Source organism: Danio rerio, chromosome 12, assembly GCF_052040795.2.
Source record: "Danio rerio strain M-AB ecotype USA chromosome 12, GRCz13ab, whole genome shotgun sequence".
Taxonomy (NCBI): Eukaryota; Metazoa; Chordata; class Actinopteri; order Cypriniformes; family Danionidae; genus Danio; species Danio rerio.
In genome coordinates this window covers 46,634,254-46,655,654 of record NC_141032.1, presented here as the reverse complement: position 1 = coordinate 46,655,654, position 21,401 = coordinate 46,634,254, and the positions used below count along the sequence as shown (strand labels likewise).

General features: G+C 34.7%; 1 protein-coding gene across 1 annotated transcript; it reads left to right on the top strand.

The window, feature by feature from the left end:
- The first annotated feature begins 2,248 nt into the window (after nt 1-2,248).
- LOC100148750 (uncharacterized) lies at nt 2,249-19,354 on the top strand. The gene is made up of 16 exons (XM_087276909.1): nt 2,249-2,333; nt 3,466-3,567; nt 3,667-3,699; nt 4,932-5,327; nt 5,471-5,512; nt 8,138-8,271; nt 8,380-8,658; nt 8,744-8,839; nt 9,267-9,417; nt 10,026-10,406; nt 13,097-13,230; nt 13,368-13,646; nt 13,846-13,941; nt 17,726-17,882; nt 17,973-18,055; nt 18,149-19,354. The coding sequence occupies exons 2-16, from the start codon at nt 3,510-3,512 to the stop codon at nt 18,227-18,229; spliced, it is 2,400 nt and encodes a 799-aa protein (XP_087133035.1). The 5' UTR covers nt 2,249-2,333; nt 3,466-3,509; the 3' UTR covers nt 18,230-19,354.
- The last annotated feature ends 2,047 nt before the right edge of the window (nt 19,355-21,401 follow it).

Here is a 21,401-nt window from a genome sequence, read left to right as displayed (position 1 = left end):
CCCATGAAATGGACCAACAAAATCCTCATGTATTTGGGACCAGGGAATAGTTGGCCATTCTCATACATATTTCACACAACTGAGCCTCCCTTTCCACATCTTTAATCATAATTGGTGAGAAATATAAAATAGAAATTAGATCTGGTTAAGCCTTTATTTTTTAATACACCCATATTCCGTGGCTGCTAGAGTAGTTTTAATAACATCTCAAACGCTCCGCAACTCTCACTCCCCACAACACACAGCCATCCTTGACACTTAGCTGTGTTCTTCTCTGATGAAACTCAGGATCTAGCAGACAGGTGTCAAATTTAGTTCCTGGAGGGTCACAGCTCAGCACAGTTTAGTTCCAACACTAATCAGAGACCTGATCAAACTAATTGATCCTCGATTGGTCTCATGCAATCATGAAATGCGATTTCTCAGATCAGAGTTCCCCAAGCTTGAACTTTGCAACACACAAGCTTGCATTTCTGGTGAGCCACATTGGCATGGATATGAATGGAAGCCTGTACGCTTATTTCACGCGGCCGCCATTTTAAAGAACCAAAGCGAGGCTGCGGTGGGAAGAAACCCGGAAGTATAGGACCAGCACTGTAAACATTGCAGTAACATGCTGTGTACTATAAACTTCCAGCGATATTTCAAAATGCAGAAAAGTGTGGCTTAAGTGTGTTGAAGCAAGGTTAGAACTAAACTTTGCAGGGTTGCAGCCCTTCAGGAACACATGACACCCATGACATCTTGTATTTGTGGCTATCCATTCAAGAAGAATTAACAAACTCTGAAAAGTCTTAAAATGTATAAAGCCTACTTTGAGGTGTATAACCATGGTATAGACAGAGGCTTTCACAAGCATGGTCCACCTCTGTATTTGCAGGGAGTCCATTTGGGGTATGGGCTTCTTTCTATTCCAAAATGTGTGATCCATGCAGATAGTAAAATATCTCCCATAGCTACATCTATTTTTGGAACTTCTGTTAGACAAAAACTGCTGTAAGCTCACTTGTCATCATCAAACCATTGCCCTATTTCCTTTTCCTTAATACCTCATGCGATACAAACTCTCACGCATTGTTTTATCTTCATTTCTAAAATGTGCTGACCTTAACTGTGCATGAGGAAGGCTGGACAGCTCAGTTGGTTGAAAAAATTGATTTTTGTTTACATAAATCACATTATTATAATACCTTCCTCCCCAGCTTGGCACAAACAGCTCGGCTTGTTTCCGGGTTTGATGAAAACCACAACCCTCTGCTGATTGAACATGAGACAGAGAAACGCAAAAGTTACCGTCCAAAAACTATACAATAGGGTAGGGCTGGGCGATATTGCAAAAAAAAAAAAAACATATATACATCACGATATCATGTTTCATATTATTCGATATTGATAATTATTGAATATTTTTAACAATATATTTAGAAATACTCTGATTTTTTTTTATTTACCATCTTTATTTTAACTTACCAGCATTATTAAGGCAAATAGTTTTATAGCCAAAAAAAAAAAAATTGTTAAATGAAATGTCTGATATCTTTATAATAAAATAAAAATAAGTGACAAGAGAGTCTTAAACTTGATAAATAAAATGTTACAAGTGTGTGCAGTGGTAAAGTGTAAATATTGAACAATCAAACCAAACTTTAAGGTGTAAATATTTATGATACAGTAAACCTCAAACTCTGTAAATAGCACAAAGTATGATAATCAAATATGAGCTTTCAAGTAAAGGAACTAACCATCGTTATTGAAATACATATTGCAATACAAATTGTGAAGTTGAATGACTATATTACCCCCGTGCTAAAAACTCTTTCAGATGGAGAGCTAGTGGCTGGGATGCACAAGAAAAGAAACCAAAAAGCTACTCTGGCGACATCATTTTTTTTATTTACAATCTCATCACTGCTGCTATGCAGAACTTATTTACAGGTGCTGTACCAATATCAATATTTATTGACATATTTAAAAGTTACTGTAGTTCAATTTCAAAGCAGCATTTTTGTCAGACCTGCTCCTATAGTCAGGCTTGACGTTTTTATCCTTAAATCTAAAGCTTGGGTGATAACCAAAGTATAAACAATAATTTATAATTTAAATGTCCAAGTCTAATTAACAGCACTAGACGTTTTTAAACTCTTCCTAATGAAACACACCTGAATCACCAGAACATTAGAAGAGACTCCAGAATCTGAAAGTAACAAGTTAAAAAGTGGGAGGAGACTTTCAAAATATTTTCTATTGTTGTGCCTCAGGGAACAGGTTTGGAAAACACTTGAACAGGCACTTAAAACCAGTGTTACCTGCTAACCCACAGCAGTAAGACTGAGGTAAGTAAAAACTTCTCATCTACTGTGTGTGTGTGTGTGTATATATATATATATATATATATATACATACAAACAAACACGTATATACACACACATACATACCAGTAAAATTTTTGAGTCTGCAGGGTTTTTAAATGTTTTAAAATAAGCTTCTCCTGCTTACCAAGGCTTCCTTTACTTCATCAAAAATACAGTAAAAATTGTAAAATAGTGAAGTGCTGTTGCTTTATAGAATAACTGTTTCAAAGTAGTTCATTTTTTAAAAAATAATTTATTCCAGTGGTTTTAAAGATGAATTTTCAGCGTGATTAATCTAGTGTTCAGAATCACATGATCATTCAGAAATTATTCAAATAGTTATTATTAATATCATTTTTATTATTAATACTTATTATTAATACTTACAATAATCATTTTTATAATTAATGATACTAATAATAATATTAATGGTAATAGTAATAACAATAATAACAATAATGACTGGAGTATTAATTTCATTTAAAACTACAAAAAATACGAAAACAGTTATTTACAATTTTAATAAATATTTTATATCTATATATATATTATATTTTATAAATATTTAATAAATGCTGCCTTGATGAACAGAATAATTTTCTTACAAATTTTTTCAAAACTCAAACCCAAAACTTTTGACCTGTGGGGGAAACCGGAGCACCTAGAGGAAACCCACGCAAACGCAGGGAGAACATGCAAACTCCACACAGAAACGCCAACTAAGCCAGCCGAGGCTCAAACCAGCGACCCAGCAACCTTCTTGCTGTGAGGCAGCAGCACTACCTACTGTGCAACTTTTATATATATATATATATATAAAAAACAGTATATGTGGCAATAAATTTCCTCAAAATACTGTATGTTTGTATCACAATTTAAGGTACAGTAAAATATAGCATGTATATACTGTACATATAGTATGTATTTACAACATGTGCATTTTAATAAGTCCTAAGATTATAAAATAAATTTGAATAATCAAATATAATTTAGTGTAAAATGTTTTTTTAATTGGCTGAGAGTAACATCTTAAAAAAGGGATTTTATTCCAGAAACACAGCTTTAACTTTGTATAAACATGCATGAAGCTTTAATAATGCTCTCCTGTTTACAGGAGAGAGACTCGTACATTCTGCTGTTATCTCTGACGTCATCATCATGAGATTATCTCTGCTTTTACCGCATCTGCTGGTGTTCTTTTCAGTCCTGGCACTCAGTAAGGTTTTGTTTACCATTTGTTTAACTGATCATCGTAATTGTATGCAAAGGTAATACAATTGGGCTGAATATAACTGTATTTCTATACTTTTAATAGTCAGAACACAAACAACTGCAAAGCCACTGGCAGGTATGTACTACATATTTTTTTTTTTATGTAATTTTAACTTGTTTGCACTCTAATTATTATTCATCATTGAGATAAGTATCATAGTACGCATCAATGAATAAAGTTTTTACTATAAATATGTAAAAAAAAAAAAAATGTTTCATCTAAACCAAATAAATGGCAACAGTTTGTTGTAACTGTAATTATTATAAATGTCTAAATTTGAACAAATCACCAGTTTATTATATTTTCAAACAGTATATGTGGTATGTTGTTTTTGTTTTATGTTATTTCCGTTAGGAAAAAAAAATACATTTTCTTTGTTATCAATGTTGTTACAGTAGTAATTGTAAAAGTCAATTTCTTAAAAATGTAATTATAGGATTTCCATGAACATTTCAAAATTATGCAAGTTTCAACTTAAGATCAGGTACTGAAAAACATGAACAAATAATTAATAAATGATTTTTAAATACGTTATTGAAATAAAATAATACACTGCCAGAGAGAACTTAAAGCATTGTAACTTAAGAAAACGTACAAATAGAAAGAAGATCTAAAAAACACACTGCAAATCCTCACAACACAAGCACAAATAGAAAAACGAGCTGCAAATACTCACAATGCAAACACAAAAAATGTGCTTCAAATCCTTACAACGCTAAAACAAATAGAAAAATGTGCTGCAAAAATGCATGGCAAATCCCCATAATGCAAGCACAAAGAGGAAATTGTGCTGCAAATCCTCACAACACAAACACAAAGAGGAAATTGTGCTGCAAATCCTCACAGTGCAAACTAAAATAGAAAAAACGCACTTCAAATCCCCACAACATAAACACAAATAGAGAAATTCACTGCAAATCCTAACAATGTTAACACAAATTTTAAAAATGTGCTTCAAATCCTTACATCGCTAATACAAGATAAAAAAATGCACAGCAAATATTTACAACACAAACACAAATGGAAAAATGCTCACAACTAAACACAAAAAGAAAAAACGCGGTGCAAATCCTTACAACACAAACACGAATAGAAATAGGTGTTGCAAATGCTTAGAATATAAACAGAAAAACATGCTACAGTCCTCGCAACACGAACACAAATATTAAATTCGCTGCAAATCCTTACAACACAAACACAAATAGAAAAGCATGCTGCAAATCACTGATCGTCAGTAGTGTCTTTGGCTGCTTTACTTTTGTATAATATGTGTTGTATATAATAGATTTAATAATTTTTTTTCACAGACCCCCCTTTTGACCCCTGCTATAACTACACTGTGCTGGATGATTCATGGAGATCCACCAAGAATATACATACCAGGTCTGATCCATATAAAACAATGTGCGACTATTTTGTCCACTGGCTCGGCTGGTATCGTCTCTTCATTAATGGTCAGAGTGTTCAGATGGCAGACACATGTGTTGATATGTGGAGTTGTGGTACTATTGTCCCATTGTGGCTGAATGGGACACATCCAACAGTTGAGGATGGAGTGGTCACTCGAGATGTCTGTGGTACTGCTGACAATAACTGCTGTCTTTTCCAGTCGAATCCCATTAAAGTCAAAGCTTGTCCAGGAGGTTATTATGTCTATGGGTTAGATGAATGGGCCATTGGCTGTTATGTGGCATATTGTGCAGGTAAGCATATTTTGCATTTGCCAACGCATGCATTTTGTAATGTCTGTTTTTTTTTTTTTACTATCTATACATTTTTGGTACACAGTGAAGGTAAATGCATTGCACAAATTTAATAAGAAATATGTATTTATACATTTTTGCAGATGGTAGGAACATTACTGCCACTCCAGTGACAAGCTCAGCTGGTAATGTAGTTTGCTTTTCTGAATGATGGTTATGGTGGGTCATTAAAAGCATGTATGTATTAGGTGAATGTATATATATATATATATATATATATTATACTGTTGAAGTCAGAATTATTAGCCCCCTTTGAATTATTTTTTCTTTTTTAAATATTTCCCAAATGATGTTTAACAGTGCAAAATTTTCACAGAATGTCTGATAATGTTTTTTCTTCTGGAGAAAGTCTTGTTTGTTTTATTTCGACAAGAATAAAAGCAGTGTTTAATTTTTTTAAACAAAATTATTCGCATCTTTAGGCTTTTTTTTTTTTTTGATAGTCTACAGTTACCCTAACCTGCCTAGTTAACCTAGTTACCCTGGTTAAGCCTTTAAATGTCACTTTAAGCTGTATAGAAGTGTCTTGAAAAATATCTGGTAAAATAGTATTTATTGTCATCATGGCAAAAATAAAATAAATCAGTTATAAGAAATGAGATAATAAAAATTTTGTGTAGAAATGTGTTGATAAAATCTTGTTAAAGATGCTGTTGTTAAACAGAAATTGGGGAAAAATAAACAGGGGGGCTAATAATTCTGACTTCAACTATATATAGTTCCAGACCTTTTACTTTTTGAGTGCCTTTTTTTCTTTTTAAAAAAAGATATTTATAAGCTGGAGAAATCTGCTGCTAATGACATGCATACAGGAAAAACAAATACTTTTGCAGCCAATGTGTCACTGGTTTCTAGTTTTCTTTAAAATATATATTTGTGTTTAGCAGAAGAAAGCAACTTGATTTTAAGCTGAGTCAACTCAAAAATCTCTGCAGCCAGTTGCCTTAAAATTTAAAGTTGCGTCAACTTTTTTTTTTTTATATACAGTGTTTATATTGTAAAATTAAAGAACACCTATAATGAAAATCATCTTTTATAAGCTGTTTGGAAAGAACTGTGTATAGGTATAGTGTTTTCACAGTCATATTGGGGTGACATATTAAATCTGGAAAAGGGGGTAAACTTGGTGCACTTTAAATAACAAAAATAAAACACTTAAAAAATAAATAATTTAACAGTTTGTATTAATTTATAGCTTTAAACTTAATAATATAACAAATATATGTTTGTGTCAGTATTAATGTATGGGTTGTGTATATTGTGTCTCACAATAAATAAGTCAGTTTAAAATTTGTGGCAATTACTGGAAAATGTAAATGGCTTGCACATCTGATGCAACAGAAGTGAAAACCATAACCTGCTATAATGTACAGTTGAAACCAGAAATTAATACACACTGTATAAAAAGACACATAATCATTTTTTAAAAAGTCAGATGTTAATGTGACTAAATTTTTCTCTTTTAGGTAAGTTAGGATTATCACATTTATTTCTGTGCAGCTTAATAGCAGAATAATGAGAGAGATATTTTTGAGAAATTGTTATAACTTTTCTTGAAAGTCAAGTTTACATACAATAAGATTATTCTGCCTCTGACAAAGCTCAGATGATGGTGTCAAGGTTTTGGGAGTTTCTGATTGGGTAATTGATAACACTTGAGTTCATTGGGGGCACAACAGTAGAATAGTATTTAAGGAAAACCTCAAACACACTGCTTCCTTGTATGTCACTGATGAACTTTTGTGTATTACAAACTAGATAAAAAGAATGCACTCTGTACGCTCACAGTGACAACATGGGAAAATCAACAAGCCAGACTCAACAAAAAAGACAGATTACAATTTGCTAAATTACACTGGGAAAAATAATACATTTTGGAGACATGTCCTTTGGTCTGATGGAACTAAGATTGAACTGTTTGTCCATAATGACCAGTGTAACATTTGGAGGACAAAGGGGAAAGCTTACAAGCATAGGAACACCATCCCAAGTGTGAAGTATGGGGGCGGCAGCATCATGTTGTGGGCTGTTTTGCTGCAGGAGGGACTGGTCCACTTCACAACATAGATGGCATCAAGAAGAAAGAACATTATGTAGAAATACTGAAGCAACATCTCAAGACATCAGCTAGGAAATTAAAACTTGGCCACAAATGGGTCTTCCAAACAGACCATGACCCCAAGCATACTGCCAAATTAGTTCAAATTTGCTTTAGGGACAACAGAGTGAATATTTTGGAGAGGCCATCACAAAGCCCTGATCTCAATCCTCAAGAAAATTTGTGTGCAGAGTTGAAAAAGCTTGTGCGAGCAAGACTACAAATCTGACTTAGTTACACTAATTCTGTCAGAGGGAATGGGCCAAAATTCCTGCTAACTATTGTGAGAAGCTTGTGGAAGGATGCCCAAAACATTTGACCAAAGTTTTACAGTGTAAAGCAAAGCTAAAAAAAATACCAAGGAAATGTGTGTACATTTTTGACTGTCTAGAAATTATTAAAAATAAATAAATAAAACTCTCATTATTCTGGCATTTAGCAAATGTAAATAATCCTAATGGACCTTAAATAGTAAAGTTTAGTAGGATTTACCATCAGACATTTTTTTTTTAATTATTATGTTCTTTTTTTTTTAGACTGTACATAAACATCTGGTTTCAACTGTATATCTAGGCTTGATGGTTAAATATTTTAGGCACATTCTCATGAGGTTAAACAGTAATGGATATGTGCTTTTTTTAACACATGGCAGCACCAGGAATCTTCTACTCTTTCGGTTCAGCAGCAGGAGACACAATAAATCCTGCTGATGATGATGGATTTTCCTCTGCTATTACACTGTTAAGTCCATTTCAGTTCTTTGGCCACACACACCAGCAGATTTGTGTAAGAATTTAAATACATTGTGTTTCTAAGTCAAATGTGTGTCATGGACACTTTATGAACTAATGATCTGTAAAACATCTTGCTGTGAAAGTATTTCCCATGTTTCAGGTTAATAATAATGGACACCTCATATTCAGCCAGACTTTACAAACGTTTGTTCCCTACTTATTTCCTGATTATGGAAATGAAGATATAATTGCTGGACTCTGGACTGATCTTGATAACCGTGAGAGAGGAGTCATTTCTTATCATCAATACAGTAATGGAAGTGTTCTCACTCGCGCCACTCAGGATATCAACAATTATTTCCCAAATCTGAGCTTCACTGCTTCTTGGGTTTTTGTTGCAACATGGGAAAAAGTGGCTTTGTGTGCTTTAAGCAACACAGTAAGTTTGATAGACTTCTGAAATGTGAATGTTTACACCTGAATCATGATTAATTTTAAAGCAATTTTATTGTCAATCTTTTCAGGAAACATCATTTCAAGTGGTTTTAATTTCCGGCAGTAATTATTCATTTATTCTGATGAATTATGGTGACATTGCTGCAACAGGACATCCAGTAGAGGTAAACTGAACTTTCTGTATAGAGAACAAAATGTTTCAATTCACTAATATTCCACTTGTTAGGTGTGACGTCATGCGAAGCAGCTTTTGGGTCCAAGCACTCTATCAAACTTCATGGAGAGGCTTAATGGTAATAATACATGTTTACAAAGTGCTGCAATACCTTCCAAAGTCATAAGGTTGCAGTATAAATAACCATCCTAAATATTGGATGGTCAGAAAGTGATTAATCTTTTTTATAAATTGTTAAAATGCTGTCTGCGATGCAGCAAAATCACTTTACTGTATTATATGATTAAAAGGTGGTTATAAACACATGCTCTCAATTCAACTGAGTAGCGGCTTGGACCCGGAAACAGTACTCCATGTCACCACTTACCAAACGCATTGGGAACTGTTTACATGAGTATGGGTTTATATACTTTTAGGCTGGTTATGACACGATAAACTCCACAAACTACTTTGTGATTCCTGGATCAGATAGTGGAAGCTCCATCACAAACCTCAACACCTCTAGTAATGTCAATGTTCCAGGCAGATGGGCCTTCAGGGTGGACGGTGGATCACAGTCAAACACCAGTAAACTTCCAGTTCCAGTTCACACACTAGTATATATATATATATATATATATATATATATATATATATATATATATATATATATATATATATATATATATATATATATATATATATATATATGCACACACACACAACCGTTCTGTCTGGTTCTCAAATCTGATTGGCTGAAAGCCGTGCAATATTCTGCATTACAGAACTTCTACAGCCTTTTTACCCTTTGTGTATTACTCCACACACATACAGCCAGCAAAAAGCAGACAATACAGATCTAACTGTTTTAACAGATGTTTAACTGTCAGCTTATGATTTGAATCCAATGTGGAAGAAAGTAGTTCCTCATACAAAAGGGTTTTTAAGACTCTCCATGTTTGATTTAGTTTTTATATAAACAATTATGCCGTCAAACTGTTGTATAAACACAATATCACACTCGAAGCAGTGCAATATGGCTGTATATCGGCACTAGTGGGGGCACTAACCAGTGCCGATATACAGCCATATCGCACTGCTACGAGTGTGATATTGCTCATATATAAGTCTTTTTAACTATATGTGATACAAATACATAGTAATTAATTTCATTAATTTTCTTTGCATTATCACAGATCTTCCCTTTGACCCATGCTTTAAATATACAGTACTGGACGATCCTTGGAGAACCACAGACAATCGAGAACCTATCGAAATTGGATGTGACTCTTTAATCAGCTGGTTCGGCTGGTATCGTCTCTTCATTAATGGTCACAGTGTTCAGATGCCAGACACATGTGTTAATATGAATAGTTGTGGCACTAATATCCCACTGTGGCTGAGTGGAGGACATCCAACAGTTGAGGATGGAGTGGTCACTCGAGATGTCTGCGGTTCCTTTGACAATATCTGCTGCCTTTACCCATCCAATCCTATTAAAGTAAAAGCCTGTCCAGGAGGTTATTATGTCTATAAGTTAGTTAAGCCTGTTGGCTGCAAATTGGGCTACTGTGCAGGTAAGCATACCATATTTTGCATTTAACCATGTATCTGTGCAATGCTTAAACTGCACGATACATCTATGTTTACAGAGCATTTTGTGAATCAGAGGCTGCTCTCTATAATCCTTCAAAGACTTGTGCCATATACAAGATATATGTGTGTGTTTATTTGGTATCTTTAAAACTACTCAGGGAAGTTAAAGTGGATATATACTGCAAAAAAAGACAATAGTCAGTTTTTAAATGGATGTGAATGAGAAGAGGGTTGTGAGTATAATGTTATAATGCAGCAGCAAAATCCATTCACTTAATGCTAAAACGCCTCTGTATGTGATGTGTCAGTAGCAAGCATGTTTAGATCTAACATGCAAAGAGGAGGCCTTTATATATATATATATATATATATATATATATATATATATATATATATATATATATATATATATATATTTTTTTTTTTTTTTTTTTTTTTTGTCACCACAGAATAAAATGCTTTTTTTTTCAGCACAGAAAAAGATAAAAGTAAAATGTATAATCTCTACAGTATTTCTCGATTCATTTGCAATTTGAGCGGGAAGAGGTGACCAGGATGTGACACTGACCTTACTGGACCTGGTGTATAAACATCTGGAAATGAGTAGTAATCGTGCTAGGCTATTATTTGCAGATTTCTCTTCGGCATTTAATACAATTCGGCCAGATTTGTTGGTTCACAAGCTGAGGATGAATTTTAGTGTGGATGCACAGATGACTGCATGGTTACTGGATTTCCTCACTAGAAGGTCTTAGAGGGTAAGGGTTAACAGTATTCTGCCAGATCCCATTATTATACAGTGCATCCGGAAAGTATTTATAGCGCTTCACTTTTTCCACATATTTTAGGCTAGCTAATCAAGCTCTTACTAGGCTTTGGAAACATTCTTGCAGATGTGTTGAGGCAAGTTAGAGCTAAAATCTGCAGGACACCGGCCCACTAGGGCCGAGTTTGGACACCCCTGCAATTCCCCATAATGACAATGTAAAAAAAGAGGTTTTGAAATTGTTGCAAATTTATTAAAAATAAAAAACCTGAAAAATTGGTGTTGTAGCTATTTTCAGATCACTCCAGAGATGTTCAATAGGATTTAGGTCTGGGCTCTGGCTGGGCCACTCAAAGACATTCACTGAGTTGTTGTGAAGCCACTCCATTGATATGTTGGTGGTGTGCTTTGGGTCATTGTCCTGCTGGAAGATGAACTGTCGCCCCAGTCTGAGGTCAAGAGCACTCTGAAGCAGGTTTTCATTCAGATGTCTCTGTACATTGCTGCATTCATCTTTCCCTCTATCCTGACTAGTCTTCCAGTTCCTGCTGCTAAAAACATCCCCACAGTATGCCTTTGGTATTAGCCTGGTGATGAGCGGCGCCGGTTTTCTCCAAATGTAACGCCTGGCATTCACTCCAAAGAGTTCAGTTTTAGTCTCATCAGACCAGAGAATTTTGCTTCTTATGGTCTGAGAGTCCTTCAGATGCCTTTTGGCAAATTCCAGGTGGGGAGTGGCTTCTGTCTGGCCACTCTACCATATAGGCCTGATTGGTGGATTGCTGCATAGATGGTTGTCTTTCTGCAAGGCTTTCCTCTCTCTCCAAGAACGCTGGAGCTCAGAGAGAGTGACCATCAGGTTATTGATCACCTCCCTGACTGAGACCCTTCTCCTCCGATCACTCAGCTTAGATGACCGGCCAGCTCTAGGAAGAGTCCTGGTGGTTCCAAACATCTTCCACTTATGGATGATGGTGGTCACTGCTCATTGGAACTTTCAGAGCAGCAGAAATTTGTCTCTAACCTTCCCCAGCCGGAGCATTTTACCCCGAGCATTTTACCAACAACAGGCGCTATATCATAATCACGCCCTCACAAAAGCAAGCTCCTGATTGGTTAACGCTGGGCGAATGTCCACTGAAGTTCAGATTTTTTAACTCGAGCGATTCATGCGAAATACGCGACACATGCATTAAGTACAACACTATCGCACTGCAGGGTGTGTTTAAACCTTATAAACATTTGTTATGTAGCAGTGAAAAGGATGGTTCACCCCCCCCCACCCCCCCCCCCCCCCACAGTTTTTATCTTCTATTGAACATTTTCTGTTGAACACAATTGAATATTTTTTGTGAAAAGCAAAAAATCAAAAACAAAAAACAATAAAAAAACAAGAGGGGTCTGGATGCAGTTGCAATCTGAGCTATATGCAATGGGGCTCACCTAACCCCACCCCTAATCCTACCCCTAATAGTGACATCACTAGCTCCATTAAGTGCATTGTGTCTGGCTATGCATCACTGAGAGATGCAATCTCAGCTTGCTTCATAAAAACTTAATCCAGATTGAAAAATCCTATAACTATTGACCTCCATAGTAGGAAAAACAAATGCTATGGAAGTCAATGGTTACAGGTATTCAGCTTTCTTTAAAATATCTTCTTTTGTGTTCAACAGAAGAAAGAAACTCAGTTGGGTTTAGGACAAGTGAAGCCTATGTAAATGATGAATTGTCACTTTTGCCTGAACTATCCCTTAAAAATGTTACTGTCACATCACATCCACATGGTTTCACCACCAGAGGTCACCATTGTCCCGCTACTAATCAAAGCTACAGTCAAACATGAGCTTCCTAAATCTGGTAAATGTAAACAGTAAAAAGAATCTACTTGTAATCTCTTTGCAGGATCAGGAATCTTCTACACATTTGGTTCAGAAGGAGGAGACTCGATAAATCCTGCTGTTGATGATGGAAGCTCCTCTGTTATTCCACTGTTGAGTCCGTTTCAGTTCTTTGGCCACACATACCAGCAGATTTATGTAAGACTCCATTATGAGAGTCCATATGAGAGTCCATTATGTTTCCATGTGTTAATCTGATTTTTGGAAGCTTTATAAACTCATCTATTAACTTAAAAATTGTGGCTGTGATTTTAACAGTATTTCTCCTGTTTCAGGTTAATAATAATGGATTTCTCACATTCAGCCAGGCCTCTTCACAGTTTGCTCCCTACTCATTTCCAGCTTATGGAAGTCAAGATATTATTGCTGGACTCTGGACTGACCTTGATAACAGTAAACGAGGAGTCGTCTCTTATCATCAATACACTAATGGAAGTGTTCTCACTCGCGCCACTCAGGATATCAACACTTATTTCCCAAATCTGAACTTCACTGCTTCTTGGGTTTTTGTTGCAACGTGGAATAAAATGTCTTACTACAGCTTGATCAGCACAGTGAGTTTCATACTTCTGAACTGATTTAATTAGATGTGTCAGTTTCACTCTGTTGGCAGTAACACATTATGACAGGGAAAGTAATACAAATTATTAATTAATAATTAGTCTTTTATGAATGCAATATTTAATACTATAAAACAGTAATTTTACTAAACATTAGTAAAACACTGTTAAAGTTGATTTTTTTTCCTTTCAGGAAACATCGTTTCAGGTGGTTTTAATTTCAGGCAGTAATTATTCATTTATATTGATGAATTATGGTGACATTGCTGAAACAGGACATCCAGTGGAGGTAAAAAAAAAAAAAAAACTGACACTTTTTTTTCAAAATCAAATTAAAATAAAACATACTGTATGTCCGAAACTGATAAAAACACTATTTTGAGGAAATTGTTGAATAATATAATTACAATTTTGAAGTTACTTCACCATGATTAGATCCTTGCATGTGTTCTAGCGACTGGCTGTCTGCATTAAGTGCAACTTAATTTCCATGATAGCTTCGAAGTTTTTACCTGTTAGTGTTCAGACGGCAGAGAGATCCTACGTTGTATTGCCAAAACAAGTGGGAGGAGAAGAATTGTTTGGGTACACAGGTTGTCAGTGTTGGGTTTATAAATGTGCTGCAAGGAAGATTTTGTTTTCATTTCCCATCTGGAAATGGTGAAATCCGGATTTGCCGCTCATCTCCTTTTAAAAAAGACACTGCTCCAGTTGGTGTTGATTGTCTTGTCTCTACAGCTTTGCTAAGTGTGTGATTAATGTTCTTTGTCTGTGTTTATTCTGAGGTAAGAATAGTTCATATCGTTAGCAGTACTATTTCAGTTTTTAAAGTCATACCTTAGTCAAAATCATTTCTAAGGTACTGTTTACAGTACATGGCAAGGCAGTGGCGCAGTAGGTAGTGCTGTCGCCTCGCAGCAAGAAGGTCGCTGGTTCAAACCTCATCTCAGTTGGCGTTTCTGTGTGGAGTTTGCATGTTCTCCCTGCCTTCGCGTGGGTTTCCCCTGGGTGCTCCGGTTTCCCCCACAGTCCAAAGACAAGCAGTACAGGTGAATTGGGTAGGCTAAATTGTCTGTAGTGTATGAGTGTGTGTGTAAATGTATGTGTGGATGTTTCCCAGACATGGGTTAATGCTGGAAGGGCAATCGCTGCGTAAAAACTTGCTGAATAAGTTGGCGGTTCATTCCGCTGTGGTGACCACAGATTAATAAAGGGACTAAGCCTACAAGAAAATGAATGAATGAATGAATGAATGTTTACAGTACGTTAATATCACTACAATATTATGGACTGAAACATCTGCTGTAAATTCTGCTTTCCGAATGTAAACATGTAAACAAATCAGTTAAACTCTTACCGTTGTGTAGAATTTTTGCCGCATTTTGTGACAGAATAGTCTTTACACACACGACTTTCTGACACTACCTACAGAGTGCATCCAAATTAGCAACACAATCTCACAGCAATTCGTAACTTTTTGATTTAGTGGCTAATTCGTATCAATTTGTACGATCTAGTTCGTACAATTTCGTACGATTTGCTCATCCCCCAATGACGGTTGGGTTTAGGGGTGGGGTTAGGTGCCACACCTCCTTTTTAAAATCGTACAGTTTCGTACCACTGAACTCGTATGAATTCGAACAAATTAGCCAATAAAATGGCAAAATGTAAAATACTTACGTTTTCTTGTATGATCAGGCTGAAATTACAGAGGAATGCAGAGGGTTTTTTTTTTCCATTTGCTGTGCGGTATCAAACTTTCCAATATAACTACACTTAGCAGTTCCTGGCATCCAACTTAAACTTTGTCCTATGCTGCCTGTCCTGACCACTCACTGGTGGAAGAGATATTGTATCTCAATGGGACATTCCTGGTTAAATAAGAGAATTAAAAAAAATGACTTTACTTAATTTAAATGTAAATTACGCATGTCTTATATGTGATCTTGCATCTTAAATTGCATCGTTCAGTCATGAAGTGGAAATCTCCATGCATTTTGTGTTCTTACACTTCTTTATTAAAGGGCACAGATAAATAAAAAAATATATATGCATATGCACAGACTACAGTTTTCATTTTAAAACTACTGAAATGAATGAATAAATTAATTAATAGGTAATCTTTATTACCCATTAGTAAGATAAATTATGGAAACAAATAATTTAGCACATCATTCAAAATCTAAGCACTTTTCACATCTTGAAAATGATTAAAATTCAAGCATATTCCAGGATTTCCAGCACCTGTGTAGGAATAGGCTTTAACCCACAGCGGTTCGAACCGTAGTTCATGCCGAGCGAATAAAAAGTGATCAGCATGATGGTAAAAACTGTACATTTCTAGTCAAACCATTCCTCTGCAATCTCATACCAAAAACGGAAATAAGAGCAGTATTAATAGCTTAAAATGTGAAAGAGCATTGATATTATGTGATTGTATTACATTGCAATATGGAGTAATTAAGTGTTGATTTTAAATCAAAAACAATTCTCAAACACTTGAAAATGAGATGATTTAATGACAATAATTCTATATGGTTACAACTGATTTAATTACAAAATAACTGCTTAGAATGATAAAATATGAAATGATAAAATATATGATAATAATTGTACTCAGCTTTAATGTAAAATTAAAGTTACCAGGGGTAGAGGGAGAGACAAAGAGAGCAGGCCCAGAAGTTGTCCTAATTGCAGTAGAGTCAGAGAAGATAGACTCCAGAGGAGGAGAGGAGCAGACCAGGAAAAGACAGGCCAGGAAAGGATACAGAGCGGAGTTTTACACCTATTATGTATCTTTCTTGACCATGTGACTAAAGCCCAAATGCTGAGACATTCAAACTGACCAATCAACATGTGACCACATCATAAAACCCCAAAAGTCCACACACCAGGCTCTGATAATCAGTATCTGCCCTTAGAGTCAGTATGGACCTTCTTGAGTCAAATAGAAATGTTTTGTCATATAAACAAATGCATATGATAGTTTAGCCTCTTACACCTGTAAGAACCCTACTGTATGTAATGAGCAAAAGTTTCTGTTCACTACTGTTTTATAGTATACATACTTTGTTAACACTGTTTAAATGAATAATGATCTGAAGAAGTGTAATATTCTGAATATACTTTTAGGCTCTTAGGTTCTTTAGGTTTACAATCAAAAAAAGAATTAAAGAACCTGGGTGTTATTTTCAATTGTGATCTTAATTTTAAATCTCGTATTAATCAAGTTACAAAAACATGTTTTTATCATTTAAGAAATGTTGCCAAAATTCGTTCTTTCCTATCTTTTGATGATGCCAAGAAATTAATTCATGCTTTTATTTTTTATTTTCTCTCGGCTTGATTATTGCAATGCTATCTATACTGGTCTACCTAAGGGTTCTACAATGAAGTTGCAATTGATACAAAATGCAGCAGCCAGAGTTTTAATAAAATTAAAGAAACGAGAGCACATTACACCAGTATTAATAGAATTACACTGGTTGCCTGTGCACCAAAGGATAGATTTTAAGATTCTTTTATTAGTTTTAAAGCACTACACAATATGACACCTTCCTACATTGCCGACTGTTTAACAAAATATAATCCAAACCGTTTACTACGCTCTTCTAGTGCTGGACTTTTAGAATTTTATCCTGTAAACCTGATGCGATCTGGCAGCACTTCTTTTAGCCATTATGCTCCAAAAATTTGGAACTGTCTCCCCCTTGAAGTGAAAGAATCCCCTAGTATTCATGTTTTTAAAAACCGTGTTAGACACATCTTTTTAAAATTGCGTATGATTAAACAAGTTTGTTAGGTGTACGCATTTTATCTATTTTGTTGTAGGTTTATGTATGTAATGTATGGTGTGTGCCTGCATATGTAAGGACTATTGTGTGTGTGATCATGTGGATATATACTTACATTTTGTGTACATGAATGCTTTTATTTCAGTATATGTGATAAGTTTTTGTGGTCTATTTTAATGCTTTTGTTGTTGTTTGTGAGGCACTTTGAGTTGCATGTATGTTGGAAAAGTGCTACACAAATAAAGTTATTATTATTATTATTATTATTATTATTATTAGGCTGGTTATGACACGATACACTCCACAAACTACTTTGTGATTCCTGGATCAAACAGTGGGAGCTCAATCTCAAGCCTCAAGAACTCCAGTAATGTCAATGTTACAGGCCGATGGGCCTTCAGGGTGGACAGTGGACCAAGAAACATCATCTTGAAAAGTAAAAGTTTGATCTTTCAGCTATGATTTAATATCCTTCATGTAAGGTTTTCGTTTGAGTAATAAATATTTTATTTGTGTTTCCCTTCAGACACTGTTGCTGGAATTCAAGTGAGTTTTTCCTCATATTTAGACCTCACACAGAGTGGAAACGTTCAATTTGTTTTACAGCGAGTAAGTCATATCTACTACAAATATGTATACTTAAAAATAGTACTCATTTATGATTTGTTAAAAGTATGACCTATCTGTTCAACTTTGTTTCAGGTTAATCAGGAGCTGGTCAAATATGGTCTGCAAAACAACACAGTGCTGAAATTAAGAAAACTGCTGAGTATATATCCGTAAATAGGCTTCTTTAAAAAAGGATTTAGTTAATTAGATTAACTAGGCAGGTTAGGGCAATTAGGCAAGTTATTGTATAACGATGGTTTGTTTTGTTGACTATCAGAAAAAAAATGCTTAAAATGGCTAATAATTACGTCCTTAAATAGGTTTTTTAAAAAATTAAAACCTGCTTTTATTCTAGCCTAAATAAAACCAATAGGACTTTCTCCAGAAAAATTATATATATTATCAGACATTCTGTGAAAGTTTCCTTGCTCTGTTAAACATCATTTGGGAAATATTTGTTAAAAAAGAAAAAAAATCAAAGGGGGACTAATAATTCTGACTTTGACTGTATATATGCTCAACATAAATAAGTATACCCTATTTGAAAACGAATTTTTTTTTATGAAATTCTTAGTAAATATGTCATTTATTTTGGTGCATTTGAAGAAAACAGATTTAATAAGTAAACATAATTATTAAAATAGTATTTTAGTCACCGAACATCTTTAGAAATAGAAACTTTATACATTTAAATTTATGCATAATATAAAAAAGAAAAAGAAAAGAAAAAAAATCATTACAAAAGTTTTGTTTCTTTTGAATTTAGCTTTTTTTATTTATTTTTTTACATTTTTATATATTTATCATTAACAGATTGGTGTACTAATTTTGTTATCATTTGTTATCAAGTTATTTTGTTAGATTAGCTCCAGCTTTGGCTTTAGTACTGATTAATCTAATGTATTTGCACAAATATAATATTGTATAGCTTTTGATAGAACATAATAATTTAAATGAGTGTAATGTGAAGGGTGTACTTATATTAATACTACAGTGGACACAAACATATACGTGATCCTTTAGTAAATGTCAGAAATGACATTTTTTCTGTTTTCATAATGTGTGTTATTGAATCTAAGCTGCTGAACCATCTTTTAAACCATGATTAGGGAAAATAATAGTCTAATTTAAACTCATTAAAACCATAATGTATAGTTTAAATTGCTTTGACTAAAATTGTCTAAAAATCTTTAACGATTATCTTCTATCTATGAAATCATTAAAGCATGTATATCTGAATTTAATAGACATAATAAGTTGTTGTTTGACAATAATAAAGTCAAGTCCCCTATAAATGAATATATGTATATCTCTTGTATTATTGAAAAATATGAAGCCTTTTTGTGCCAAAAAGGAAGTGTAAACCTCAGGCTGGAGAGAATGGAGGACACTTACTGTACATCTTGAGGTGCTCGTAGAGCTACAGCTCAAACAAAACTTTCCTGGATTGCATGAAGAATAAGATGCAAAAAATATCAGCACATTTCAGCGATGCATTTGACAAGTTTTATCAACCTTAAGAAATGCTGATTGGAAGTACAGTTTTTACGTTCTACACATCAGCTGCAGGGACGGATTGGCCATCTGGCAATTCTGGTAAATGTCAGAAGGTCTGGACCATTTTTTAAATGTGGGCCGGTCAGTTTTTACATATATATATATATATATATATATATATATATATATATATATATATATATATATATATATAGGGCCCTATCATACACCCGGCAATAGTCTTTTGGTAGTTTCAGCTTAGCGCAAGAGTCGTTTTGAGGCGTTGCGCTACGCTGTTTAAATAGTAAATGCATTAGCGCTCTTTTTTGCGCCCATAGGCGTTCTGGTCTAAAAAGGAAGGCGTTCTGAGGCGGACCGCTAGCGCGTTGCTATTTTGAGAATCTATTATAGATTTTTCATTAGACCAAAACTAACCCGGTCTAAACTCCGGCGGAGAGTTGCGCCTCGCTTACGCACTGCTTAATACGCACAATATTAACAATATTGCAATAGAGCAATAGGCAAATATCTTTATATATGAAAAAATGTAAATATTAAGGATATATATAGGATATAATAAGAATAGATATAAGATATAAATATAAAGGATTAAAATATTACAAAACATATTATTTTCTAGCCTACATAAATATGAAAAACCACTGCTTTTATGTCTTCTTCATCTCGGGAGGCTTTTTCAGTTCATTCATAACAATTTGCTATTGTATAATGTTATTATTATGAGCAGTATAAGTACAATATATTTGTTTTATTAAAAACAAGCTTAGATTTGTCCACCTGTCAGGTTTTAGACCATATGGGGCACAGCATGTGTTTTAGGATATAACTCAGGTTTTTGAGCACATTTTGCTATTATTATTCATTTATTCGTTTGCTGGAAATTAGAGCTGAATTTAGAAATAGTTTTGAAACGAATATTTGCTTTTAACAAACAAAAGTATTTATTTATAGACTAATTGATGTCTGTGCGTAAAGGTTTCCCTATCCAAGAGCGAAAGTGTAAGTGATCCATTATCTCTCATTCTTACGCAGTAGATGCTCTGTTTAACAGTTTTCTTTTAAAAAACTGTTAACTGTGAACTGTTTGCTTGTGAAATGCTCATTTTTTCCACTTAGACTTACTTTGCGTCCTGTAAATAGCGAATGCGCTCTTGGCGCGACGCAGCTGGCTCTTAAAGGGAATGGGAGATGAGACTCTAATTGGTTTATTCTCAAAACACACCTATAACTCATGAAGAAAATAAACTCAACCCTTTTAGAACATGCGCCGCGGCGCAGGGCAGATTTCCCGTCCCTAAATTAGCAAAAACGCGTCCTGACACGCCCTGAAAGCATTTGCGCTCTGCGTTTTGCGCTCTGCGCATGGACCGTCAAAATAGAGCCCATAGTGTTTTTATCTGCAGGCAGCTTTTATCTCTTGCAAAATGTGAATATTATTGTGATGATGATAATAGTAGTAATAATAATAAATGTTAAGCATTAGGCCCAATCAGTGATGGCTGACTGGTTTCGAGATGGACCGACCCAATCAGAGGTTACACGGACCATATCAAAATCTGGAAAGAATGTCAAACAAACAGTGTGCAACACAAGCTAATTTTCAGAGATGGACTGTTAAAAAGGAAAGGCGGTGCCGAAAAGCTCAGAGAAAGCAAAAAAAAAAATAAAAAATGGCTCTAAAATCAGACACTGCCAAATGCAGAATATTTACTGAAATATTCTTGAATGGGCCAATGCAGTGGCACAGTGGGTAGAGCTGTCACCTCACAGCAAGAAGGTAGCTAGTTCATATCTCAGCTGGGCCAGTAGGCATTTCTGTGTGGAGTTT

Excerpts from the sequence above, each read along its gene's own strand:
- LOC100148750 (XM_087276909.1), top strand. The coding sequence starts at position 3,510 with ATGAGATTATCTCTGCTTTTACCGCATCTGCTGGTGTTCTTTTCAGTC. Across the intron at positions 8,272-8,379 it reads ACACACACCAGCAGATTTGT|GTTAATAATAATGGACACCT; the intron begins GTAAGAATTTAA and ends CCCATGTTTCAG. Across the intron at positions 13,231-13,367 it reads ACACATACCAGCAGATTTAT|GTTAATAATAATGGATTTCT; the intron begins GTAAGACTCCAT and ends CTCCTGTTTCAG.